General features: G+C 47.0%; 2 protein-coding genes and 1 non-coding gene across 4 annotated transcripts; 1 reads left to right on the top strand and 2 right to left on the bottom strand.

Moving 5' to 3' along the window:
* NCAPD2 (non-SMC condensin I complex subunit D2) lies at positions 1–25,745 on the bottom strand. Of its 2 annotated transcripts, none has more exons than XM_050893905.1 (31): positions 25,621–25,745; positions 24,658–24,733; positions 24,450–24,508; positions 23,809–23,990; positions 23,193–23,332; positions 22,729–22,856; positions 22,521–22,644; positions 22,292–22,439; positions 21,538–21,735; positions 20,876–21,010; positions 20,236–20,320; positions 19,433–19,607; positions 19,045–19,166; positions 17,853–18,062; positions 15,749–15,923; positions 13,999–14,083; positions 13,713–13,846; positions 12,170–12,302; positions 10,545–10,629; positions 10,280–10,441; positions 9,816–10,033; positions 8,509–8,620; positions 8,070–8,193; positions 7,696–7,851; positions 7,299–7,476; positions 6,145–6,239; positions 3,284–3,364; positions 999–1,185; positions 643–769; positions 335–493; positions 1–138 (listed from the first exon to the last, which is right to left on the bottom strand). In XM_050893905.1, the coding sequence occupies exons 1-31, from the start codon at positions 25,709–25,711 to the stop codon at positions 56–58; spliced, it is 4,167 nt and encodes a 1,388-aa protein (XP_050749862.1). In that variant the 5' UTR covers positions 25,712–25,745; the 3' UTR covers positions 1–55. The 2 variants fall into 2 exon arrangements, with proteins under 2 accessions (XP_050749862.1, XP_050749854.1); XM_050893897.1 differs by lacking the exon at positions 25,621–25,745 and adding an exon at positions 24,860–24,983.
* LOC127029825 (small nucleolar RNA U85) lies at positions 24,065–24,389 on the bottom strand. The gene has a single exon (XR_007768256.1). It is a non-coding gene; the product is annotated as a small nucleolar RNA U85 (small nucleolar RNA).
* Positions 25,254–26,009, top strand: MRPL51 (mitochondrial ribosomal protein L51). Its single transcript, XM_050894172.1, has 2 exons — positions 25,254–25,551; positions 25,740–26,009. The coding sequence occupies exons 1-2, from the start codon at positions 25,293–25,295 to the stop codon at positions 25,934–25,936; spliced, it is 456 nt and encodes a 151-aa protein (XP_050750129.1). The 5' UTR covers positions 25,254–25,292; the 3' UTR covers positions 25,937–26,009.
* Positions 26,010–26,341: the final 332 nt, after the last annotated feature.

Below are 26,341 nucleotides of genomic sequence, written 5' to 3'. Positions count from 1 at the left end.
GCTGCTGCATAAAACAAGGTTTATTTGTAGTTAAAGACAGTGGCAGATGGTTCCCTCAGCGCAGCCGGCGGGCTGAAGATCTGGTGATGGGAGTTGTTTTGGTGGGGGTTTCTTCCTCTTTTAATTCTGCCGATAGCTCTAAAGAGAGTAAAATGTGTCAATAACCAGCATTCCACTGCCTTGAACAGAGAAATCTACAGGCAACCTAGGCAGCGCTCTGAAGCCCTACACACCTTCTGCCCATTACCAAAGCAACATCCCCACTGGGCCAAATCTATAGTGTTTCTTCACTTCTCCGCTGTCACCTTTTGAGCATACATGTACAACGCCTTACCATCCTCAGAGCTGTTCTCCTCATCGCTGGAGAAGGCGATAATAGCTTTTTTGGGTGGAAGGTGCTTTTGGACACGCTTATGGTTTCGGAGGGTATGAGGCTGGGGTGTGACAAAATCTTCATCTCTGTTGGCTGTGCGCAGGGGCTGGCGGCGTGAACCTGCCAAGAAAAAAAAAAAAAAAAGAAAAAGAAAAAAAAGAGAGAAAGGTAGCAGCCATTCTGTCTGTAAGGGTGAGGAAAAGTCCCTAGGTGTCTCTGCTGGACTGCAGGATCAGGGTGAAGGCTGCAGTCTCACAAAAGGAACGTACTTCCTGTTGGTTTCCGCTTGGCTGGCTCTGGCATTGGAGTTCCACTACCTTCCTGGCATGTCTCTGCTGAATCCAGCCCTCGGTTATGGGAGGCAGACAGCTTCTGCTCCAGCTCTTCAGCCAGAGCCTGATGGAGATGTAACACAGTGGGGGAAAAAAGAAGGGGGGGTGGGGGGGGAAGAGAGAAGCATTAGACAAGTACTACATCCATAGCAGAACTGCCATCAAGTTCTCTAATAAATTGTTGGGGGTGAGGAGTTGCCTGCTTAAAATGGAGAACTGCAGGGCTTTCCAGTCACCGTGTGTAAAAAGCAATCATTTTCCTGGCCTGGACACTTGCTGCCCCCCGTCCTTACTTTAGTCTCAGGTTTGCCGCCTGCTCTGCGGAATCGAACCAGCACAGTGTGGAAACAACTGTAGACAGCCGGGTCTTGGAGCTTGTCTGCAAAGCAGTCAAAGTTGTCCTGCAGCTTGTGAAGGCCCCGTTCCGAGAGGGGAAGCAGAGTAAGGCAGTGGGACAGATCCCGATATTGACGCTCAGTTCTGGGAAAGACAAAGATTGCCATTAGCTCTTATGAAAAGGGGTGTGTAAGGATGAGCACATCCTACCTAGAACTACAGCACATGAGGATAAAGCGTTTCCTGCAGGTGCTTCTGGCCTGCAGAACATGAGATTCAGGTTGTTCTGTTACAGGTCAGTTACAGAGTGCCATGCCATACCATACACAACCACCACTGTATTCCATCAAAAGACACTGACTTAGTGTCTGTCAGAAAAACATGAAGGCTTCACTGTTAAAGAACACAGTCACTTGTTTAAAAAGTGTCAGAAGTTATTGCTGGCTATGAGGAAACAAATACACTCAGTGAGGTGAGGACTCCTCTTTAAGGGCCTTATTTCAACTGAATAATAAGAAAACTCTGGCTGCTCATTTTTGCATGTTTGAGATAGTCTCAAGCAGAAGCTGTATTTGATGTTCTCTCTCTTTCCTGGCCAGTTACATAAAGAAGGCCAGTTTCATTAAGATATAAAGTGAACAAATAACAACTGCTGTATCAAAGGAGGACTACATTGAAATTCCAGCAAAAGGTACTGAAAAAAAACCAGGCCAAAAAAAAAAAGCAAACTAACATCCTTAATGTAGCTCACTGTGATGGAATGGGAGGGAAAAGAGCTAGGTCAAAGCCTCAATTATTAATATACACAAAGCAGAGGGCCAGAAGTCTGTCCTGCGTATACTCTCTCAGAATGCACCAAATGCAGACAGATGGAGAGCAAAGCTGCAGCATCCAGGTGTATCCACATGTAAAGTCTGAATGATACCAGGCATGTTGCTATGTTTAGAACTCCAGAAATGCTGAGAATGATGGTAGCTGTAAAATCTTTTCTGATAAGCTCCTGTTTTAGCCTGGAGTGAGAGTCTTGCTGTAGCATTACTGCTAGTGCGCATTAAACTGAACATCTTTGTGGTACAGAAATATTAGGATTTTTACTAAAGGCTAGACATGGCTTACACGCAGATGGTTCTTTACAAGTGTGGTGTGAAGAGCTCACCACTGTTCCTGGAAGGCAATTCTGGAGAGAGGGGCCACTCTCCACTCCAGCTCAGGAAACAAAATCCAAATATTTCTGGAGAATATGCAACTCCCTGAGACAGCTGAGCGGGTCACATGCCCAGACACTGTGTACAAATGGCCAAGATAAGCAGACACAGCTTAAACCTCAAGGGCAAAACCACAACGATGGAGAAGGAGAACCACAGGAATGGACGAAGGCAGGGTGCACCAAACCCAGTGGAAGGTAAAACGAAGATATCACTGAAAGTACATGACTGAGAGGCAGATAAATTTCTACTATCTTTCTTCTTGGGGGGGGGTGGGGGGGTGGAAATAGCGTACGTCTGGGTCAGCGAAGTTACAGCTTAGGGAGCAGGAGGAAAGAAGCAACAAAAATGCCCCCAAAACCCAGGAAGCAAAATGATATCCCAGATTCATGGGATGGATCCTGCACTATATACTCTGTAATCAGCACCATGAGCAAGGCGTACACATCTTGCAGACAGAGCAGAACAAAGGCCCAAGCATATAGTGGCACAAGCCCTTGAATAAGAAAACGGAGTCCCAGGCATAGAGTTAGTACTGAGCAGCCCTTGTACGCAGAACAAGGACAGGCCTATATCAACTAGATAGTTGAGATCACCCCAGACAGGACTGCTGGGGAGATCCCAACTTCTCAGTTGAACACACTGATTTCTTAGCTGAGATACAAGGGAATAGTCTGTGGAGAAGGACCACAAAGGTGCATAAAACCCACGCGTGGGATGTCTTCTTGCTCAGCTGTAATGCAGACCTAAATTGTCACAAAACTTTTTCCCCAAGAAAGGAAGGAAGGGAGAGGAGCCAATCACAGTGTAATAAGACCAGAAGCCTTAATTTATACATATTTATTAATGTATTTTTAGGAGGAAGATAGAAAAAAAAAAGAAAAAGGGACCTAAATCCAGGTTATGTCAGCATTTGTCACTTTGCCATGTGAAGAATATGATGGGAACCTGTTACAACCACTGTATACAAGCTAGTTTCTTCTAACAATTCCTAAGAAGCAGACTTGCTTGTCAGGAAAATTAGGATTACAACCCACCTGGCAGTCCGGAATCGCTGACAAAGCTTCTCCACCAAGCTCTCTGTCTGTTTGTCTTTTGTAATATATGAGAAGAGATGTCTGCAAAGGAAAAAAAAATGGCAAAGTTGAGAGCCCAGAGACGAAACCCCATTTCTGCCTACACCATGGGATGCTTGCAGCTATCCTATCCAGTGATCAGCTGGATGGTCCTCCAAAGGAAGACAAGAGAGCTCTGCATGCCTCAGACTTGGTTCAGGAGAAGCTATAAGCGTATATATAATTTCAAACAGTGATCACAGTCCCTGGTGGGGGACAGCTGCTATGACATAACATATAATTAAAACTGCATGTTTGCGTAATAGCACCTGCCTAGGATGAAACTAAGAAATCCAGCTAAAGCAAAAGACCCTTGTAGGTCTGGAGTAAGAAGTGCTAATGTCTGTGCAGGGTCTGAGGTGGGAGGGACACTGAAAAGGCTGCAGTACTGACTTCTGATCCACTCCTTCCATCCAGTTTTAAGAGCGTGCAACATCTCCAGACAATCTCCTCACTTTACAAGTTGCGCTGGCAGACTAGCATGTCTGACAAGCGGACCTTGAGGGGAGTGGGGTGGCATGCAGTAATTTTTTTTTCCCCTTCAAAACTGTTCTTGTGACTTTTTCATTATTGGTTTGCTGAAGGTGTGTTGCTGTATTTTGGATCAATGCAAAAGTGAGCGTTACTTTGCACTAAAGTGGGAACAAAGCCTAACAGAACTTAAGTGCTAACCTGATCCCATGTTTTTCTTAGCTTCTTGAGGAATAGAGACACACAGACTTTAACCGTTAAGTACTTCTGCATTTTGCATGATGTCCTCATAGAAATCACTGAATAACTTCTATTTATTAAGAAGGTCCTGGCCTCCCTTTTTCTTGTACCAACATTTCTGTTAACTTAAGCTCAGTCAGGTTGCCACTGGCCTTGATATAACTGCTCTAAGCACATCCTTGTTCAGTCTTTATGTCTACAGCCACCACAGCAAGCTTCTTTTCTAAGATACGGAACAGAGATCATATCCTCGAGTCCTCCCTTTGCATTTGTTCCAGCATCAATTCATCTTTCTTTAACTTAAGTGACCAGAACCATGGCAGCATTCCAGGCAAGGTCTCACCAGCACCTCCAACGCTTCCCTATACGTAAACCAGAAATAACTTGACTGCTAAAATGGCAAGTGGAATGCATCTCTAACTTCAGCCATAGCTTTACAGAAGAGGTTAAACAATTTCTAAACAGTCAACCCTATGCTTTGTTCTGCTAGTTCTCATCTCAGTTATTACTGTAACCCTCTCATTCTCCATGACTTAGTCCTTTAACAGTGATGCTCCCTCCACTACCCCTATCTTTTTTACACCTCCCTATTCCCCAGTTTGGCAAGTATCCCTGGAGCATAAGCCACTGCTTCCTTCCTAGCCTGTGCTTTTGTCCACCACTGTTTCCGAGTTAAACCAGCTCCTCTTCACAATGTAAGCGTTTCGTATAGTGCTACATGGGGAAATAGTTCAGTTTCAACCACTACTCCCTTTTTTCCCCGTTTAAAGGATATGATGTGGTGTGCTAACTGATGATCAGGTCTCCTTTAAAATTAATTAGCTTTAGACTAATTTGATACTTGTCTACTTTGTTAAATCAATACTGCCTTTTCTCTTATTTGCCAGGGACCTCCGGTTCTCTCCCTGTATGTTGCTGGAAGTCAGAAAAGTCCATCTATAGCTGTCTTAACCACACTATTCCCACTTTAATGCAAGTGCTACACTTATTCTGTAGGTCTGTGGTAGCACCTCCAGTTTGAAATTTATTAAAAATTGTACTGAAAATTCCAGAATTATGTCCCATTCTTTTTATACGTGCCGCCTTCTTGTTTCTCTGTGATGGTTTGCTTCCACTTCAGACACTAACTTCCCCTTCTACATGTGCTGTCAGTAGCCACATGCTGTATTTCCCACTGTTTCACGTTACCCTCCTTACTGAAAGCTGAAGCAAAACATCCATCTGCTTTTGCAGCCATAAATTATTTTCAGTCTCAATTTCAGCCTCACTAACAGACCTTTTCTGTGCCTTGCAACTCCGACCTGTCCAAAATTCCATCCCTCTTCCTAAATGCACTGGATTCTCATGGACAGAAAGACTAGTTGAAAAATCACTGGAGATTTTATTGTTGTTCTCTTCAGCAACAGCAATACTTCTGTTTTGTCCAACGCTCCCCTCTGTAATCCACAGGGATTCAGGCAACTCAGAAAAACCCTCATGTGGTTAAGTTTCAGATATGAGAGGAAAATTTCTGTAGTTTACCACTAAAGACATTCTTTGTGCTATCTATGAGCAACCAATACCCTCAGATTGAAATATTCCAATATGTCTCTATACTATGGAGTAAGGCTTTCTTGAAAAAAAAGCCCAACAAAACAAAAATAAAAAAACCCAAACCAACAAAACAAAAACCCCAAACCCTAACAGCTTTACTAAAATTGCTTACAAAAATCCAGTAGGCCACCAAAATGACAAAGGTGGCAGAGTCTTTAAAATCTGTTGTGTTCTCCTAATGTTGCATATCCACGTTCCCATGCATAAAACCAACTGTTTTCCTTTTCTAGGGGGAAAGTCATTTTGAATGAGCTAATGGAAACTCTTTGTGGAGTCTTTCCTCACCCCCAACTCTGTGGCTTTAGAATCGATTCCCCTCAGCATGACTCCATTTCAGACACAGACTGAAAAAGTCAGATCAAGGAGAACAACTGAAAAGCATTTTGTATGTGTCACTGTAGTTTCTCTTCTCTGGATCTGGCACCTCCTTTGCATAAACATAGTCCTGGTCAAAAGAGATTTCTTTAACCCCAGAATACCTCATAATAGTGCGGAAGGATTCCTCCTCTACACCGCAGTTAGGATCTGAGAGACGACTGATTATGTCTGGAAGCAGGTTATAGATGGCATTACCCTGTGCAGAATAAAAGGTTCTACATGAGATACAGAATTATGAAGGACAGCTTGAGTCAAGCCAAATAAGCTGCCCACTTAAAATTACCTCCTTTCTCCACACCCCAAATCTACTGACTGAAAACATCAGCTTTTTGAAACGAGCTGTATGCAGCCAGCCAAACCTATCCAGGACTACTTGGCTGAAGCTAAGGGGGAAAAAACCCAACCAATCAACAGGCTAACAACAACTGCAACCCTTGGTTTGCAACAGCTCTGCTCCTTGGCAGAGTTGGATGCAGTTTCTTTGCTTTCCAACCTTGTCACAACCCAACACAAAAGCTTCCTGATAAAGGAAGCTTACACAGCAGTTCAGCTCAAGGAACTGCCTCCCATCTTGCCTGAAAAGGCTCAATTCAGATTCCCTTTCCCACTGCTTTTACGGGGTTTTTGTTATAGACACTGCAGAGATAGGAAGTCAGTGCAGTCAGGTGGCCGGCTCTGCTTTCAACAGAGCGAGCCAAGATAGTAAAGCCTCAGTATCACTGCAGCTTCTCAGGCAGTAAATCTCAAACTCTGAAGGGCCCGCAGCAGCCTTCATGTTGGATGAACAGTGTACAGGGGGTAACGCTGCTACTGTTCTTACCTGCTTGGGCTGTAACTGCTTTAATTTAAGTATCTCAATGTCACACAGCCAAGAACAACTTTGAAAGGTTTCAGAGATGGTGAACTGCCTGAGCCATAAGGTCAGGGAACTCTGTTGTAAGGCCTAAAGGTAAGCTGCAGGAAACTGTTCCCAACCCTGTGCTAGGTGTACACAAGAAAGCAAAGGGACAAGGCACTGGTTTGGAGCCTGCCTTCTGATGTGAACGGATGAGGTCAAATTCAGCAACATCAGGGTTGAAACAAAACTCACGTTGCAAGATTTCCTTTATCTGCCCTCATTTAGGCAACAGAGGGACAGACAGCTGCTCTACACCACTAACACACCTTCTCCAGGACTCAACTCTTGTGTCATTGACCCAGCCTCCACCAGCCCTTCCCCACTCTCGTGAACTAAGGTCCCTGAGCATCCACTTGCCTTGTTGGAGAGTTCACTGAAAAAGTTCTGAGCCACTCCCATGATTGCCTCCTCTGGGTCTATAAGCAGAGTTGCCATTTCGCTTACTTGGCCCTTCACCTTTACCATGTCTTTGAGGATGAGGTGAGTCATCACCAGTCCAGCCGTCTGCCTCACGCTTGGGCAAGGGTCCCGCAACCTGACAGAAGCACATAGTTACCGCAGAAAGCGGCTGAGTGAGCATCTCTAAGTTACTGATACCCATGACAGCCTACTCCACAGCCCAGGTCTGTTGTCTCCCTGCACTGACACCTTCAAATTTGGTTTCCTGGGTCATTCTCACCTCCTGGAGGCCCAGTGTCACCCTTCCACAGAGCTCTCATCACCTGTCCTCTCCCAGCAACGAGTGTAGCATTACCTGGCATAGAGATGCGATGTCCAAGGCTCCACCAGGTTGGGGAAACGGATGGCCAGATCTCCTGCTGCAATAATGAGGTTGGATCTCACACTAGGCAGAGTGGACTTCTCCATCATAGTGAACAGCAGGCGCAAGTGCGAGTCACAGAACTCAGAGCTGACGAGATAAAGTACAGAAAAGAAGGCATAGATATCAAAATCCCATCTCTCAGAGAGCAGAGAGACCTTAAGGAGAAAAAAAAAAAAAAAAAAAAAAAAAAAATCTATGAATGCTCTTTTATGTTTGTTCTCTCGACAGGAAAGGAGTTGCAACGTTTGCTTGTGCTTTAGTACTAGAAAGGCTGGGAAGATAACACCGGCACAGCTAGGCGTTACCTGATCATGCAGACTTTGCCAAGAGTTAGAGCTGCAGCAGCCGAGAGCGCTGTATCACTGTAGAGCCCAGGGTTGTTGCAAATCTTGAGCACCAGTGGAACAAAGGCAGAGAACAGGTGCTTCCCTAGAGAGTGGGGATAAAGACAGCAAGTATGAGAGCACTGTTTGTGCATCCCTCTTTAAGAACAATTACTCAGTTTATCCCAGAACTCCTGCAAACTATAGAAACTGGTTGACTCACTTTCACCATTGAAAAACCACCTCCAGAGAGGCAGAGCAAAGAAACAGACAGCCTACATAGAAACTGACAATGGACAAAAAATGACAGTGTTTTCTTCTGAAGGAAACAGCCTTCCTCCTTCTGGATCTGTTACCCACTGTACCTGTTCTTTCACACAGGCAGATGGAGTCAGTGCTCCTCAGTGGCAGCCACACTTACCATCTAGAAGTTCTGTCTCACAAATACTGCGGATGAGCTCAGCCTCGGTGTCATCAGCTGAGGCTCCCACGAGGCCCAGCTCCTCTTCCATAGTGGTCTCATTTCCTGTGCTCTGTGCAGAAAGGAAGACTGTAAAAAAGATGACAGGCAACAAAAACTCCTTCCTTCACAAAGTACTCTTCTCTCAGGCGAGAGGTGCACGCACGTTACCAGCAGCATGACTGGAGTCGAGAACAACAGACTGATGGAGAGTTTTATAACCCACTTTTCCCTGAGAACTGAATGAAGCTGTGAAGGGTAGTCCAGGATTTGCCAGTCCACATGCCACAGAACACCAATAAAAGAAAGCCTAAGCTACTGAAGCTACTGAGCTGAGACAGACATAGGACACATCTGGCATCAGTGCCCGAGGCCAGCACAACTTAAGGTACATGCAAATCCTAAAAGCAAGAAGTTCAAAGCAGCCTTTGAATTGCTGGTCTTGTGAGCAAGATTATGGGAAACCTTACAGCAAGGCAAAAGCAACACAAGGGAAGAAGAGAGACATGGGCGTTGCATGGGGACCAAATCTGCATCCAACTGCTGCTTCTTGGAAAATCTCATAGTAACCTCCTCCTGTGTGGGAAGTGGTAGTGACACTGATAAGCAGGGTAGATGAGGAAATGAACTACAAATTTCTCTGGACATAGCAGTATAGGCATCTAAGGGACTGGATACCTAGGGACACACAACATTTTTCTCTATTCTTACCCAAGAAAGTCAGCCTCACTACACTCTGGAAAATGTTCTGAGGTAGACCTAACCAAACAGGGTATTTCTATCATACAGATCCCATAAAGAAGGCTACTATTAAACTTTCATCATTACCACCTGAGAGAGGACAGGACCCTCAAACCCTATGGACCAAGGTTCCAGAAGCCCTTTTCCAAAACTCAGGGCACAAATGGGTGTTCTTCACCACTAGCAGCAATTGCAAAAGACTGCACTGGTAAGAAAAGAGGTGGTGAGCGGAAAGGAAATGTTTGCCTGAAGCAGGAAGATAAGCATGGCCAGGACATCACGCGTCATTCCCTCCCCTCTGCCTCTTCAAAACCCAAGACCAGTGTGAGAGTTTTATTGAACAGGGTCATTCGAGGACCTCAGCTCTCCCTGTCAATCCCGACCAGCACATGTCCATTTCTATTCCCAAAGCACGCATTACCCTGGACCTCGTGCATCCTCAGGAGTGCATTCTCCAGAAGTTTGCTGTAGTAGTAGCTGGGACACTACAAGAGCTGCTTGTAGGAAAAAAAACCCTCAGTTCTCACCCGGGGTCTCTGCTTCTTCGTGCTGCTGTCAGAATGCTTCTTGGTCTTCTCCTCCTCTCTGAGGATGCGGCGTCTGCGTAGCTCTGCACTCACTGACACTTCCAAATATGCTACCTGCTGCAGTGCCACCTGTCCCACAAGGGACACTAGGTGTATCAGCAGGAATGTGGGGAGACTGCTAGCATCATCAGAGACTCTGCTGGGAGAGACCCCTGGATCTAGTGGAGAAAAATTACTACAGTTCAGTGTTGATCTAGACCTCTTCCCCCATCAGTTATTGCCAAGTCTCACTGTATAACCCATCTCCATGCTCCAGACTCCTTCACAGCACTCGCACCCTTCCACGCCTACACCTCCGCTAGCGCCTCTGCAGCTCTGTTCTCCTCCTGCAGCTACTCTAGGCCACCCAAACACAGCACTAGAAACCATGGGTACAGACTTCCTTCACCAGCTTTTCTCCTCACCAGCTTCCTGCCCATCAGCCTCCTGCAGCTTCTCCAGAGCTTGCTGACTGCACACCTGCAGGATGTGAGCACATATCTCCTCTGCCCCTTCTGCTAGCTGGTAGATGAGCGTTACGGCTGCCTCCATGAAGGGGATCCAGTGACCACTTGGTTGGGCAAAGCCTGATGAGAAGAGGGACCAATGTACCACACATAGCAGTGACAACACAGGCTGTCTCACAGCCCAACTTCATCTCCTCCAAACCTACTGCTGACTTGAGCTCACCTTTACTCACAGCCTCACTCAGGCAACCAAAGAGCATGTGGTTCTGTGGCAGTCGAAAAGGTGCATTGTTCTTCCCCAGTGCTGGCTGCAGAGAGAACAGATGAGATACTCTTACCACATAAAAGATCCCCCCATGCCCTTCCCAGTACTTAACCTTGCTGTGTGCACAATGCTAATTAAACCCATGCTGGGCCCATGGCAGGGACAACCAGTACTGCTCTGCAACTGAACACACAGCAGGGACATTACTATCACTTTTGAAGGCACGGTGGCAGCACTGGGTGGATTTAAAGCTTGGCCAAATGATGATCCCAGGCCAACCCAGACGGTTCCACTACTTCACCTTAAATCAAAATAACTCTTTTGAAATCTCAAAGTAACCCTTTAAAAATCTGATATTATTTACTCATTATCCACGATGAATGAAGAGGGAAACTTTTAGAGCATCTTCAGAGTTATCAGCAGTAAGTCAGCTAGATGCCCTTGCCTGGGGGTACTCTAGAACTATGAGGTTTTATTTAAAAGCAAAATATCATCAGTAGAAATAACAGCTCTGGATCCAATACCACCTCACATGTAGGCTGTTGCAGTCCCACCACATTTTAGGTTGGGAATAAGATAACCCAGAGAACTACTAAACCAAGTATGACAATGCCCGAGATATCCCAGCACACCTGTGGCTGCCTGATCAAAATATACTTGACCAAAACAAGCTACTGCTTGAGGATTTACCAGCTTTCAGTAGCTGGAAACAAAATTTCTCAATTTACTACAACCCTACTCTCTGTACTGAATTTCGGGGGGGGAAGGGGGGAGGGGAAGGAAGAGCTACCAGTCATTTAAGTATCTACAGTTCAGTCCCTTCTCACATACAAACTTAATTGCAGAGTTAAGTCAACCTAAAATTGAATTACAACTGTCTTCAGAACATTCTTAAATGTTGTGCCACACATTAATTCATGAAGGTCCTGCAGTAATGTCCCCAGCGGAAGGGGCAAACACAGAATGATGGTGCTGTGTGAAGGAGGGCTGCTTTTATGCTCGAACTCCTGAACCAAAATGCCCTAAATGCTTGAGTCAAAAACCAAAGAGGCTTTTTTTCCAAGTGCATTAAAAAAAAAAAGTATAAATTGTTCCCCAGACAAAGAAGCCATTGACCATCATGTTGTTGTAAGTACAACATGGACAGGTTTGAAAACCTTTCATGTTTTATATTCAGCTGTACAGCTGACAACTCCCAAATATCAATTAATAGGAGGGCAAAAGAATCACAACACCAGAAAACATCAGTAGAGGAAAGGGCTTCATGGTTGAGGAAACACAAATCAGTTTAGAACTGGGAGTCTGAGGAAGAGAATTGAAAGGAAAACAGATTTTCTTGTGCACTGAACTCTTTACTAATTGAATTCAGCCTGTTGCCTAATGAAAATTCTTTTATCACATGTTCACTGATGTGTGCTAAGCTTTCCAGACAGTGCTGCTGAATGGTCTCAACCTACTTAATTTCAAAATCAGTAAAAATTTAATCACTTCTCTCTCTTCTCAATACAAACCATTTTCCCCCCTTCTTTGTTTGTGGATAACTCTGTTTCTGGGTGACCTCAAGAACAAACTAAGAGTCTTACCTTAGGGTTACTGGCAAGTTTGGAGATGGCATAGCATACTTCTTGAGCCAGACGATAGTCTTCACATACCTTCTCAGACAGCCCTACTGTCACCAAGACATCCAGGTTGCTACCTATGATCTCTGGCTTCCCTCTACAGAATGGAAGGGATGGGGGTATTACACGAGTTGCTGCTGAAAGTTTACAGAAGTATGAATAACAAAGATAAATACTCCTTGTGCCTTGTGGAAGGCAGTGGTTTGAGTAAGGGGGGGGTGGGTGGGAAATCCATCCAATGACTCAAGATATAGCTATAGGAGCAGCAAGCAATATTCCACAGAAGCCAGTATAATCCATACTCCACTAAGAGATGAGGTTCTCCAAAGTGAACAACACTGGGCACACTGTCTCTTTGTAAAGAAAGAAGATTCTTGACTCTTCTTCCTTATCAGAAAGGAGCAAAACTTAAAAGGGTAAGACAAAGAAAAAAGCTGCAAAATAGAAAAGAGTCCAGCAGCTCAGGACTGGTGACGTGCCACTTCCTCCCCTAGCGTGGGAAACAAAACAACACAACAACAACAAACCTCAAAACCCACACCCCCCACACCCCTTTCCTACCTGTGAAAGGTAGAATTGTATATTCCTCAGACCAGGCCTGATCCAAGGAATAGAGAATTAACTGGGTGAAGAAGGCAAGAACAGAATCTAACCTATTTAAAAAGAGAATCTAAAAAGTTTGTAATCTATAGGACAAAAGCAAAATCACCTCCCTTAGCAGATTTGTGAAGAAGGCAATGCTGTTCTTATTTCACACGCACAGACCCATGGACTCACCATAGGATCTCATGGGGTACCCCGGAAACGTACAGTTTTCTTTAAATCCCATGATTTTAGGGAAGGATATTAATTTTGAGATGATGTCTACAATTCTGCCACAAGCACATGGGATGGGGTGGCAAAAATACCTTGGAAGGAATATCTAATACTCAAATTGCAGAACTGGCTGTAAGCTCCAGAAATGGCTCCAGCTCTAGAGCCAAGACCTTTAAGATCATCATTATGCAGGCCTATTTTTGACTGATGAAGGACTGAAGTAGGAAGAGCAAGAAGAAATCAGCAGGTAAGCTAAATACCAAAGGGTTACTGGGCTGGGAAACTCAGGACATGAAAACCTTATAGTGCAATCACACTCTTTTTGCCCCCAGAAAGGGAAGTAGATTCATTTCCCTCCATGCTAAAGGCTCCAGACATCTCTACTCAGCAGCTTCTCACTGTTCTTATCCAAACACAGACAAAGCTGCAGAGCTGTGACACTGTAAGCTCTGAGAAGGGATGGACATTCAGAACACAAAGAAAGTAATGTCGTCATACTCATTCAGAGACCGTGCTGGTGGGACCCGGCACAACTATGTTTAATTCCAGGCTTCGTTACCCCATGATGTGGTTACTATTTTTGAAGCTGCAGAACAAAGGGTCAGCTGATGCAGCACCCACAGTTCTTCGATAAAAATCGACTCCCTGTACATCCTCCCACTCACAGGATTAGACCAGGCCCTGGGCTCACCGTGCCATCATCCCTAGCAGCATCACAGCAGCACGTCGTTCTAGTGATGAGCACTGAGATTTTTCCGTGAATCGCTCCCAAAGCAGCTGGATCACAGCAGGCTTTATTTCATCCTTCTGCACAAACTCTGAGATCTGGAAGAGAAATGCAATAAAACAAGTAGGGAGAGGCAGAGGAGGATGGACTTCAAACCAACAAAGACATTAACTGCAATGACTACCATTTTAATATAACGGACATCTAAGATCACAAATACAATCCAAACCCAGGCAAGGCAAGTACTCACTATTTCTTCTAAGCACTGTATCATTCCTAGCGATGCATCCACCATGACAAGAGAGAGAGAATGCACCAGGCTCTGGGCCCTGGCCCTTTGAAGGGGGAAAAACAAAACAACAAAAAAATTAAAAGGTAAAGAAAAAGAAACAGCAACTGTCACAATTACTCTCCTATTCAGAGAGCTGAGGACATCCATTAGATAACAGAGCTGATCCCTGGGGACAGGAAAACTTCCCCCTCCACAAGCTGGAGTTCTCCAAGTCACTCAGCTCAAGTGCCAATGAGCATGACATGGGCTTAAAAGTCCACTGCTTTGTGCACTGCTGCTCCTCCCGGTGCTCAAAGACCCAACAAGAGGCACTCACCAGCCACTTCCCAGTTTGCTCTCAACCACAAGTCAAAGTACTATTCCCTAGAGCATAAGAAACTGAATATCTCTCTATGAACAAATAAGGCCAGAGCTCAAACTGCAGGAGAGTCATCTCCAGGCAATACTATCAAGAAGAAATACGAAGCAGTGGGTGCTTTTTATTGCCCTGATGGTACAAATGAGGGTGAGGTATGGTGCATCTCACCAGGGATCACACTTATCTTAGTGCATGTGTATCCAACAGGATTTACATGTGGGCAAGTGCTAAGAAAAAAGAGCAAGTGCCACAGTAGAGAGGAGACACAGCTCCTCTCTAGTGTGGAAGAAACAAGCATGCAAGCGGTACCCAGCTCCCACCCCCAAATCCTCAATAAGGATCAGCAACAAAGACCCCATTAACATCCTCTCATCTGCCACGCGTAGAGATTTGTTACAAAAAGATTTAAGATCGGTCTGAATGAAATACAAATGTGTGTGAAAGCACCCAAATGATAATAACAACAGCTAACCTTGTATAGTGTGAGGGATAAAGAAACAGTGTATATTGAAAAATCAAGGACACAACTGACAGTAAGAAAACCAGTAAACACTGAGGAATGTGTTGTGTACATCAGAAGGAGAACGCCTACACTCAGATAAGGCCACAGCATGCGTGACTTGTCAGCAAAAGCCCTGAGCTCTGGTAACAGAAAGGTAGCTCCAACTTTAGACCACGCTGTATACCATTCCTCTTATCGCAACAGGATGAGTGACTAAAGCCATAAGAAACCCAAAATGGGGGAACAGACAATGGGCAACAACTTTGCCCACGGAGGGTGAAGCATGCAAGACTTTTAGACATGGGATGACTCCATAACAACAGTTGACTCCCAAGGGGATTGAAATAGCCATCCAAAAAATCAGTTCGTTGTTGCCAATCAAGAACCCCACTGACAAGACGAACATTCATAACTGACACTGTTTGTTCCCTATCACATAGGGACCCTACCCAGATCATTTGAGCACATGTATCTTGGTGCAGTACTTTGTATGACAGTGAAATTTATGAGAACATTAAGTGTGAGTGCCTGATAACAGTTTAATTTAAAATAATTCTCAGCTTCTCCTTCCAGAAGGTCTCACATGGAGTTTTGCTGCATGAATTTCCTACACATGAACCCTATGACAAACTAAGAGCAGAAGCTCAGCAGTAGGTCCCACAGGAAGACTGGGATACTCAGATATATAACCTTATGTTTCAGCTCAGCATGAAGCATGGCAACTTTGATTTCTCTTCCTGTCCATACCCCATTCCCAATAGCTTCCCAAAAGAAGAAACGGGGTGAGGTGGGGGGCTGGGCTGGGCAGGGGGGGGAGAAAAAAGCCTTCTGATTAGGAAGAGCCGTACCTCTCCGAATCCCCGCTGGGGCTCAGATAGAGCCGCCTGTAGGCGTTCAGCACGGCCTCCTTAATACCAGGCTCTTTTGACCATATGAGAGGGAGCATCCTGCGGACTCCAAGCAGTGCCTGGGGCACACCAAACTGCGAGACTGTCACAAAGAACTCAATGGCTTCCTGCACCACTGCAGAGAGAAGAACAGTTGCGTTAGTGCAGTTCTTTCCTAATTCCCATTAGAGAGGCCATTAAAACAAATTCATAGGCGTACTGCTCTCACAGCAAGCCCTACAAGCATCTAAGATCACTGCTACTGTCTGCAGAGGGCTCAAGTCAGAATGGGGTTGCTAGTACAAAGATGTAGATGCCCTGGAGGAAACAGGCACAGGTTAACAATATTACAGCTAAATCTAATGTGATACATTTAGGAGAAGAGCACAGAGACCATGTTTGAAAAAGAACAAAATTATCTTCTGGGAAACAGGAGCTTTAGAAAAAAAGATCTCATGGTCACAGCAGACAAGAGCAGCTGAATGTAAGTCCCAGTGCGATGCTGTAACCAGAGAAACTAAGCTATTTGATGAATAAATGGGGTAAGGAATAATGTATTTGATTCCAGCTTGAGTACTCCTGAAATATACTCCCCAGTCTTCTGCTCATAAGACAAGAAAAAACATTAAGTTGGAGAGCATTCACAAGAGAGCCGCAGTAATGATTAGAGGGACTGTACAATGAACAGTTCATAGAGTTTGACCTCTTGTTAAGTGGGAGCTTACACCAGGATAAGCCCCAACTTATAAATCCGAATAAAGATTCCCTATCAGACAAACTGGTAGGCTTCCCCTGCCCCCAGTCACATCAGAAGATACATATTTGCAACAGAAAAAATAAAATGAAATCTTTAAATCTTAAATCTTTAATTAAAAACCCTAAATCAGAGCACACACATCCCTGACCACCAAGCCCCTCACCCAGCAGCATACTGTCTCCAAATGGAGACAATGTCTCAAAATGTCTCCGCTGTCCAGACACTCAACTTGCCTTCCTTACACTACAGCATAGGACAACAGGCAGGTGGAAAGTTAGTAAAATCTGTGCAGCCATTAAAAAAAAAACCAAACCAAAACCTAGGTGTTTAAGTATCAGGTGAGGGGCTTCACTCTCAGCCTTCAACTTACCTGTAAAGACACTGATCTCAGGAGTTCCTTTTTGTGTGTGCTAACAGCTAATGACATCCAAACCTTGCTGGGGAAGCCCACGCGCTTATTACGGGTAACATATGAGTCCTTAATACAAATGAAGCCTCAGAAGTGTTTGCATGAAGCTAGGGCACTGCAGTGCCCAGACTCATCTGTACCCCAGAACTATGCAAGTGGTTGGCAAGTGGATGTGCCAGGGAGGATGGGAGAGGAGGGAGCTGTGCCCCTCTATGTCCCAGCCCCCTCGGGGGTGCCGATTCATGATAAGCACTTCAAAGAAAGTCTAACTGGCTACAGTAGTTCTAGTATTAAATATGAATAGCTGAATTAACTCAAAGGCCTACTCATCACCACCTTTCACTACAGAACTGAAGAGCACCAGGCCTCGAACCTGTTGATCAGGATCACTTCTAGCTACAGAATAAAGTTTAAGGAAAGGTGAGGTGGATGAGCCAAGCTGCTCAGTTCTCCTCTTGTGGCCAACATAACACCTGAAGCTGCATCAGGGCACTGAGCTGGTAACAGAACCCAGCTTCACTGGCCATGCTTACTTTGGGAGAACCTCGGCCAAGATGATGAACATACATCCCCTCCCACAGGAGGCAGGAGAGCTTCTGTAAATGAAGTCATTTTGGTCACCTGGCTCTTAAAAACATTTTCAACCTTGATATTTAAAAAATGGATTCCTAAAAAGCCCGTTCATGCCCTAACACAACCCCTTTACAACAGTCATTTAATTGGTGCTTGCTTTTCCAATATCCTGGAAGTGCCTGTGACACCTACTCAGTGAAGAGCAGCTCCTCCAACCTCTTCCCCTTCCCCTGGAGCTCCACCACTCCCACATCTCCTCTCCAGCAAGGGGAACGATCTAGAAGTGCTGAATGGAGGAGAAAGGGCCCCACGGCTATTTCACACACCTGAGACACAGTTTTCATACATCATCTTGCTGATCAGGCTCAGGGCTTCTGTGATTTTCACTGAGAAGTTGTAAGCATCTTGCAGGTATTGCACCAACATCTCCTGTTTGACCAGCTCTGTTTGAGACTGCTCTTCCAGTACGACTTCTTCAGTCTTAAGACTACTGTTGCCATGTGGGGGATCCTCACTGTTCTCACCTCGGCACGAACCTGCACAGCACAAACACTTATTTGTGAGCAGTATTGAAGGTACAAGAGAGACAGGCACGGTTCAGGGCATTTTAACCCTTCTCTCTCCACCGCATAGTGACACCTTCCAAGAGCCAGGAGACAAAAATCCAAATTCTGCCATCAGACTTAGCTGCAAAGACAAAATCTCAGCATGCTGTAGAGCAAGTTCCAGTACTACAATGTGATGCACCACAGCAATGCCAGCTTAATACAGGGGTGGAGAAAGGCATGGTCCAGTTGGGGTAAACTCCATTAAAATGCTGAAGGGGTTAATCTGAACTTGACAGCTCCCCAAAGATGGATGAGGCCCTAAAAGGGAATCAGGGCAGAGTAGGGAGAAGGCAAACACTACTACTCCCTAGCAAAGTTTGTGCAAGTGTGGAGAGTTGACAAAGTTAAGAAGACTTTTAGACGGTAGACTTTTGATAGAAATGAGCTCAAGGGTATTGGCTAGGAAACCTTATTCTGAAACAAACACCACATATAAAGCACATGAAGTCTCAAAAATACACCCAGAGGCTTGAGCCCCAGATAACCAAGACTGTGCTTGAACCAGATACTTGGTCAAGGCTGCTAAGGGTAAGCATTATGTGCTGCCACCTGTTCAGGAAGCAGAACTCCTGACAAATTCAGACAGGACAGGAGGGTGCGAGTGGATAACACTGGCTTCACTCCCCTCAGCAGATATTACGTGAGTTAAAGCATCAGAAATGCACTTCTACTGGCAACATGGAACTGTTCTGACCAGAAATGAAGTAACAGGACTAATGTGATCCAGCCAAAATGCCAGGCCACTAGATGAGCAAATGATCCAGAGATGGTGCAGCTCTATGAGCTGTCAAGTACACACAGACTGAGCCCCACAGGTCAGAAAGAGGGACAGGGTATTCCAGAGGGTTTTGGTCTAGCTCTGGCATCAGCTTGAACTTAGGGAAGAGACAGAGTGATCTGAAGTAGTTACCTGTGTAAAGTCTCTTCAAAACACCCAGGATTGTTGCCTCCTCATTTTCCTCCGTGGGGCCACTGAAGGGCTCCTTCCCCTGGAAGCGACACAGGGCCTTCTGCGTAAGGCGGGCTGCACTCCTGGACAATGACATTGCCCAAGAGAAGAACATCAGCAACCCATTAGGGCAGAACACAAGGGAAAGCATCCAACTTTGCCCTGAACACCTGGGAAAGCAGCTCCTGCCAGCATCTTGTGCTGGGTGCCCATGTCAATCTCTTCCTACAGAGTAATGTTACTGGAAATCATCCCTCCACCCTGGAGCTCAAACCTTTCTTGAGCAGAGAACAAGAGATTGACACATCCCTTGGGATAAACACTCTCTCAAACTACAGAGCTTTCTTACTTGTAATTCAGCTTCCTCAGCAGCCCAGTGATTTGCTCCGATGTACTCTCCACTGTTTCCTCAACTTCCAGCACCTCCTCTTCCCCTTCCTGAAGTGGTTGAAAGAGCTGCTGTGTGGCAGCCCTAACTTCTGGCAGCATCGCTTCCCACTCTTCCTCTGGGGTGATCACTGGAGCTATTAAAAAAACCAGAGGGAATGAAGAATACAGAGACTCAAATGACACCCTAAATGGGGAGAGAAACTTATCTGTAACTTAGGAATTCTACCTTCCCCCTGCGCCCCCCCCCCCCAGCAGGCACTATTCCCATTGCTGATCCCACCCAGACTGCAGTAAGAATAGACAAGAACTCTTTGGCATAAAAAAAGAAACCACTGAGGGTAAAAAAAATGACAGGTAAGAGAGAACCATCATTTGATATTTGATAGCTGCTGTTTTGTAGGCAGCACCAAGTCCAAGGCTAATCAAGTTTAAATTAATATCTGACCAAAATTATAGCTCAAGTAGTCTGTGAAGGGTTGAAAATGGAAACCTGGGAGGGTGTTCATAGGTATTTTCAGTTCTTACCATGAAAATAGGATATTTAGCTAAATGGACTGTTGATCTAGATATGGACATTGATATGGTCGTTTTATAACACCACTGTATGAATAACTGTTGAGAGTTTAATCCCAGTTATCTGGCCTCACCGTCTCACATGAGTAAGATCTGAGACAAAAGCCACCACAACCTGGGAGCAAATTTAAGATGAGGAAAAATAAACCCTGGTATGCCTTGGGAAGGGGAAAGAAGAAGAGAAATTACCTGCTATGGATCTGCCACGGTCCCTCATTTCTTGCAGCTTCTGCACCTCTTTCTTCAGTGGCTCGGCCAAGTCAGTAAAGCTTAGCTGAAGATGCCAGAAAGAGAGGAAGAAATATGTTACTTATCCTCCTTTTTCTGAAATGCTAGAATTCTCCTTTCTCTTCCACTCCCTGCCTTAAGTTGTCAATCCCCTCAGATAACCCTGTTTTTGGAAACTGGAATAGTAGACTCTGGCCATCATCCTAGAATAGGAACTGCCAGTCTGAGGCTCAGCAGCTCAGGAGAAGGTGCAGCTAAACACAAAGAGCTGCAGCTCTGTGCAGAATGTTCTAAAAGACTAACTCTGATCCTAAGGAAAAAAGTCCCACAGTGGATTCAAATCAAACTGCTGCAAGTTTTTCCACAATCAAACACATCCCTCCTGGCCTTCAGCATACCTACCAATTACACCAAGCAAGGGAAGAGCCAGAGAAAGCAAGATCTGAAGCTGGGAAAACCAGAAAGCTCGCACCTGCAGAGTCAAAGGCTACATTGTCCCTCCCACAAGACAGAGAAAAGCGGCTGCCCTGGCTACAGCACACTGCAAATATTCAGCCTGCAAACAGACATCTAGCATATCCATCATAATAGTCAGAATTACCTTGCAGGAGAAGGGATTGTTGGACAAAAACGCAGCCAGGAGCTGGATCGCATTTTTAACTACTACCACAGATTTGTCTTTGAGACGCCCAACAGCCAGCGATACCACAGACTGAAACTGAGTCAAAGGCAGGGCCTAGCACACAATGAGAGCATAGACAAAGTTATCAAGAAGACCTAGAGACTCAGGAAAAGTTATTTTACTGCAGACATATTAATGTACTAAAAGGCACAGATTATAGATTTATAGAAAAGTCGAGGTCTGAAGGGACCTCTGGATATCTTCTGGTCCAACCTCTATTGAAAGCAAGGACTTAGACTAGGTTATTCAGGGTCCTGTTGAGTCGAATCTTAGTATATCTAGCGAGGGTGATGTTTTCCTATACCAATGTCCAAAAAGAGCTTGTGTACTGTGCTCTTCCTTCTAGTCTGTCCCAGTAATGGAGAGCAGCATTTAATTTCTGTTCCCCAGTTCCCTCGCCCCTAGGATCTTTGGTCTCTTGGGAAAAAGGAACTGCAGACACCACAGTACACAGGGTCAATACCTTTCTCTGTTAAACTTCAGTCTCTGCAAACAAAGAGCCGGGTGACAGAAATTCCCTTAGAAAACACAACAGGGGAAGGGATGACTCAGTCAACACCATTTCCCTCGCATAGACCTACCTTGCACTGAACGATTCGAGTGAAAAGCTGTAGCACGCGGCTGCGCACAAAGCCATTGATGTCACAGACGTGGGCCTGCAGCATATTCAGGAACTGGTCCCGAGTACCACGGGCAGCTTCCTCCAGCTGGTCACCATTCAGCACCTGCACCAGCACTTCTGCCATAGCCGCCAGAATGGCATTTCGCATCACATAACTCTGCAAAAAGAAGAGTTGTCGAACCAGGAACAGACAAAAAGACACGACTTGATATGGCAAGGGGAAGGATGGCCCAGAGTTTGGCCCTTCTAAGTCCCAGGCTCCAGCCTTAAGTGAATTTCTCCATTATGGACTTTGTATTAACCTTGGGTGAACGTGGCTGTGCCTGCAAGACAGAGTAATCCAACCCTGCTATCCAGCTAGGTCCACAGAAGCCAAGAACTGACATGAGAAACACTTACAGCTTTTAAGGGCAGTTTAAGAAAAGGTAACATGATGACAAACTCATTAAGTACTGAAGAACAAGGGACAACAGCTGGGATCTCAGACTAGTGAGCAGTCTCCCATTCTCTGATATCCGAGAGTGACAACCAGACAGTAGATGTCATGGTTTCTGTTTCCTCTGCATCTTTTAGGCAAGGGCAGAACCTATTCCAAAGGGCAGGTTTTGGCTACTTGGTCTCTGGGAAAGAGGTTCTGTTTTCAGACAGAAAAACTGGATAGCAGCAGCTCCACCACTTGACTTCTCCAGACAGGCAATATTGCGGAAATGTACCTCCCCATCCAAGTGACGCAGGAGAACGCTCATGTTGGATAGCACCAGAGCTGGAATCTGTTCAGCCAGTTCAGTTATAAAGGTAGCATAACCCTTGATTCCAGAAGCATCACGAGCCAGATCTTGTGGACACTTCTGTCCGATTTCCCTGCACAGAAACATGAAACAAGGAATAGGGTGCCTCAAGTTGCTAGGGATAGAAGGACAAGCCTCGGGGTATTTTTCTCACCTTAGCAATTCACCCACCAGGCTTTTCAGACCACACTTTGTAGCCCAGAGGCTCACAGCCTGTGCAAACACTGGGGCTACATGTTCAAAGTGCTGCAGCATCTGCGTGATCTTCAGAGTGGCACCTTTTGCACGTGAGAAGGAAAAAAGAGGTCAGGGAAAGTAACTGGGAATGGCTTCAGGAAGAAGGCAGAAGAGCAGGAACTCACTGAACATGTGATCATAGTGAATGAGAGCTTCAGCAAGCAGATGTGTTATAGCCTCCTGTGTGGCCCGGTACTTCTGAAGACCAATACTTGGATTCTCCAGGATACGGTAGCAGCTTCCTGTCATTAAGCTAAAACCACAGAAGAGAGACAGTAAACCTCACTATCACAACTTGCACCAACATCATTCTAGCACACTGCACTAGGCAAACATTTCTCTCAAACCAGAGATTCTCCAGTATCCTTAAAAAACTGAGCAAACAACATCTGAATTTGAGGCCTACATGAGGAAAGGAAGTGGTTCTTAAACACGTTGCTTTTGCCTCAAGACAGTTTCCTCAGTTTCCCAATGATCTGCACCCCACAGAGGGCTGTAATACCACCTCACTGGCAGATTTAACATTTAACCCTCCCTTCCAGAAAACCACTGTCACTCATCCCACCTCTACATCCACTCCGTCCCATACCTAACAAACTCTTCTTCCACCACCAAACCACCCCAAAGGTGACGGAGATCCAGCTGCAGCAGCTGTGTGAGCAGCCGTAAGAGTGGCTCCCTCTCCTCTTCCCACAAGGATGCAGAGAACTTGGTACGGTTCTTCTTGTTCTAGAAAGGAGATTACACAATGTGATACATCAGCAGCTTGACAACAGAAAAATCACCATCGCTACCCTGCTTCCCTCAAAAAAGAAAATGACTGTTAAATTCTACAGCATTGAGACATACAGTGAGCTGTATGAGCAGCTTATATGCCCACATCAAATGACCGTTGCTGTCATCTTTGACCACAGAAAGGGACTCTCAAGAAAATACTGGCACACTAAGTACCAGCCAGACACTGAAGAGTGAAACAGAGAGGCCTAAGCATCTGAGTCCCTGCCGATGTTTAGACACATATTGTCCCTTTGGCTGTTTTCCATGTACAGTTTCACAGAAATACCAGTACTCCACATTATGCACTGCTTTTGCTGGCATCATGTTTAAACAAACCCAGCTGTAACAGCTGACATACCACAGAGTTTAGCAAGCTTACATGTTTTCTGCTTTTATCATTTTGTTTTCCCCCCAGTCCCCTCACCTACCTTCCCACCAGGATCCACCTCCAACAAACCACTCTTGTAGGTTTCCATTTCAAAGGCATCCACCAGGCCAGTCAGCAAGTAGCAGTTCATCTTGAGAGCGTTGAGGTGAGCAGTGCGGTCTGCATGGCTCAGCCCAGAATCATCCAAGATAGCAGGAAGTTCATTGGAATGATGGGATGCCACTGAAGAGAGGCAGAAAGTCATGAGCATTCCTTGCCAGGCCCCTAAGCCATCCTCTCTTTTGGAGACTTTGAGCAGTCATCAGATTACCAAAGACGTGTGCTCACATCTCACCAGCTGTAACATGGGCTGCCCTCTGCAACCCAAACCTTGGGCGCACTGTCCTATCCTATCCCCACAGCCCCTTGTCAGCTCATAGAAACACTCACTCAGAGCTGGGATGCATCCCAAAGATGTATTTTCCAGGGACACAGGGAAGGGGATTTTCTGTCGGCCTGCCCTTACAGCAAACATGCACAGCTCAGCATTGTCCACCAAGATTACAGACCCATATTACTGGAATGGGCTGAGGGGGCAACCCAGCTGGTCAAGTCACATTAGCCTTTATATCATCATTGAGCTGCCAAAGGAGAGCAACCTCTCTATTACTCCTGCTTCAGCTGGAAACAGCAGATACCCACCGTGCATCATCAGCTCCAGGGCATCCTCCTTGACAGCAGTCTCCACAGCTTGGAAGTGGCTGCAGGGCAAGGACAGTGTGTGAGGGCAGCGAGTAAACACCACCAGCGAGAGGCGTGAGCGCTCAAGGTGCACCAGCCTCTCCACAACCCTCCTCCACCCACTCCGCTCCTGGTGTCCCCGGCTCTGCGCTCGTCGCTCTGCACTCACTGGAGCAAGCTGTAGAGGGGGTCGAAGTGCTGCAGCACTGCCAGCGCGCCCCGCGCCCGGAAGGCAGTCCGGAAGGCTGCAGGGAAACACGGAGAGGGACGGGGGGGATGCGGTCACGGCCATGAGCCGGCGGTAGGACCAGACCGGGCCGAGCCGAGCCGAGCCGGGCCGGGCCGGGCCAGGCCAGGAAGGGGGGCCTTACCCGTGAGGGCGGGCGGCAGCTCGCGGGCGGGCAGCACCTCCTGCACGACGTAGCGCCCAGGGCCGCCGTCCCGCAGCAGGTCGGCAGGGACGAGGGGCAGGTGGAACTCCCAGGCCGCCGCCATAGCCCCCGGCATAACCCCACAGGCAACCACCGCCACCTCCCCAGGCCGGCCCCAGCACTCAAAACAGCGCGCGCGCGGGCCGCGCTCGCCCCGCCCCCTTCCCCGGCCTATCAGCGCCCAGTAGCGCTGCCGCGCGCCAGCGCCTCGCCCAATCACCGGCTCCACTTCCCTCCTCGACCGTTAGCGCGACATCACCCCCTCGTCCTTCCGCTTCCCGACGGCCGTAGCGACCGGAAGGCACGGGGCCGGAGGGCCCAGCGGAACCGCTCCTCCTCCCCCGGCGGGGGGGCCGCCCGCGGGGTCACTCCAATGGCAGCGCTGGTGCGGGCGGCGGGACGAGCCCTGCTGGGCCGGGCCGCGCCCCTGCTCCGGGCCGAGCGGAGCATTAGCGGTGGCGGCGGGGCGCGCTGGGGGCCCGTGCGGCCCGGCCTCCCCGTGCCCCTCTCCTCGCCCCTGGCAGGGCTCACCCGGGCCTTCCGCATCAAGGAGCCCCCGAAGCGCAAGCAGGTGGATCGGTGGACGGAAAAACGGGCCTTGTTCGGGGTCTACGACAACGTGGGGATCCTGGGTAAGACCCCCCCCCCCCCCCACTTCCCGCTGTGGCCCCGGGGCAGGAGGGGAGAGAGGCCGGACCCACCTGCGGGCGAGCGGCTGCTCCAGCAGCGAGAGGGCGGGGGGGATTGGGGCCGGCCGCCCTGGGAACAGCCTCCTCCAGGGCCTGGCTTCATCCTCTCTGCTCTGCCCTCCTGTTCTCAGGCGGCTTCCAGATCCACCCGAAGGACCTCATCGTGGGGCCCAAGTGGCTGCGAGGCTGGCGGGGGAATGAGCTGCAGAGGTGCATCCGCAAGAAGCAGGTGGTGGGAGATCGGATGTTTGTAGAGGACTACCACAAACTCAACAAGAGGATCCGGTACTTGTACAGGCGCTTCAATCGCACCGGGAAGCACCGCTAGGAGCAACCGTGGTTTCGGCATGTGGAGTGTGGTTTTGTGGCATCACGGTCAGAATAAAGCCAGCTTTCACACAGTTGGGTTCCCAGTGCTTTCTGCAACCTTCGCTGTGTGTTTCTGGCCCAGTCCCAAGGTGCTGCTGCTGCTCCAGGCCTGAGCTCCTTTGTGCAAGTTCTGCCCCCTCAATCATTTCTGGCATCTTCTTGCAGACATCTGTTCCAGCCTGCATCCCTGAACTTGACCTGAGAGTCCTCTGGTTTTTGGCCAGGCTTCTAGCATCCTTTTGGTCTCCATGAGCCCCAGGTTCTCAGGTCCTACTTGACAATTTCAGTACGCTCCAGCTTAGATTTTTCCTCATAGCCAAATTTTCAAGTTAGTGCTAAGAGTGCCTGCCAATACCTCTTCCTG

This window comes from Gymnogyps californianus, chromosome 1, assembly GCF_018139145.2.
Source record: "Gymnogyps californianus isolate 813 chromosome 1, ASM1813914v2, whole genome shotgun sequence".
Lineage (NCBI taxonomy): Eukaryota > Metazoa > Chordata > Aves > Accipitriformes > Cathartidae > Gymnogyps > Gymnogyps californianus.
This window is presented reverse-complemented; position numbering and strand designations above follow the sequence as displayed.

Coding starts and splice junctions, on each gene's coding strand:
- NCAPD2 (XM_050893897.1), bottom strand. CDS start 24,983: ATGGCGGCGGCCTGGGAGTTCCACCTGCCCCTCGTCCCTGCCGACCTG. Junction 24,509..24,657: donor CCCCTCTACAGCTTGCTCCA/GTGAGTGCAGAG, acceptor CTTGCCCTGCAG/CCACTTCCAAGCTGTGGAGA. Junction 10,034..10,279: donor GGCTGATGGGCAGGAAGCTG/GTGAGGAGAAAA, acceptor TTTCTCCACTAG/ATCCAGGGGTCTCTCCCAGC.
- MRPL51 (XM_050894172.1), top strand. CDS start 25,293: ATGGCAGCGCTGGTGCGGGCGGCGGGACGAGCCCTGCTGGGCCGGGCC. Junction 25,552..25,739: donor CGACAACGTGGGGATCCTGG/GTAAGACCCCCC, acceptor TCCTGTTCTCAG/GCGGCTTCCAGATCCACCCG.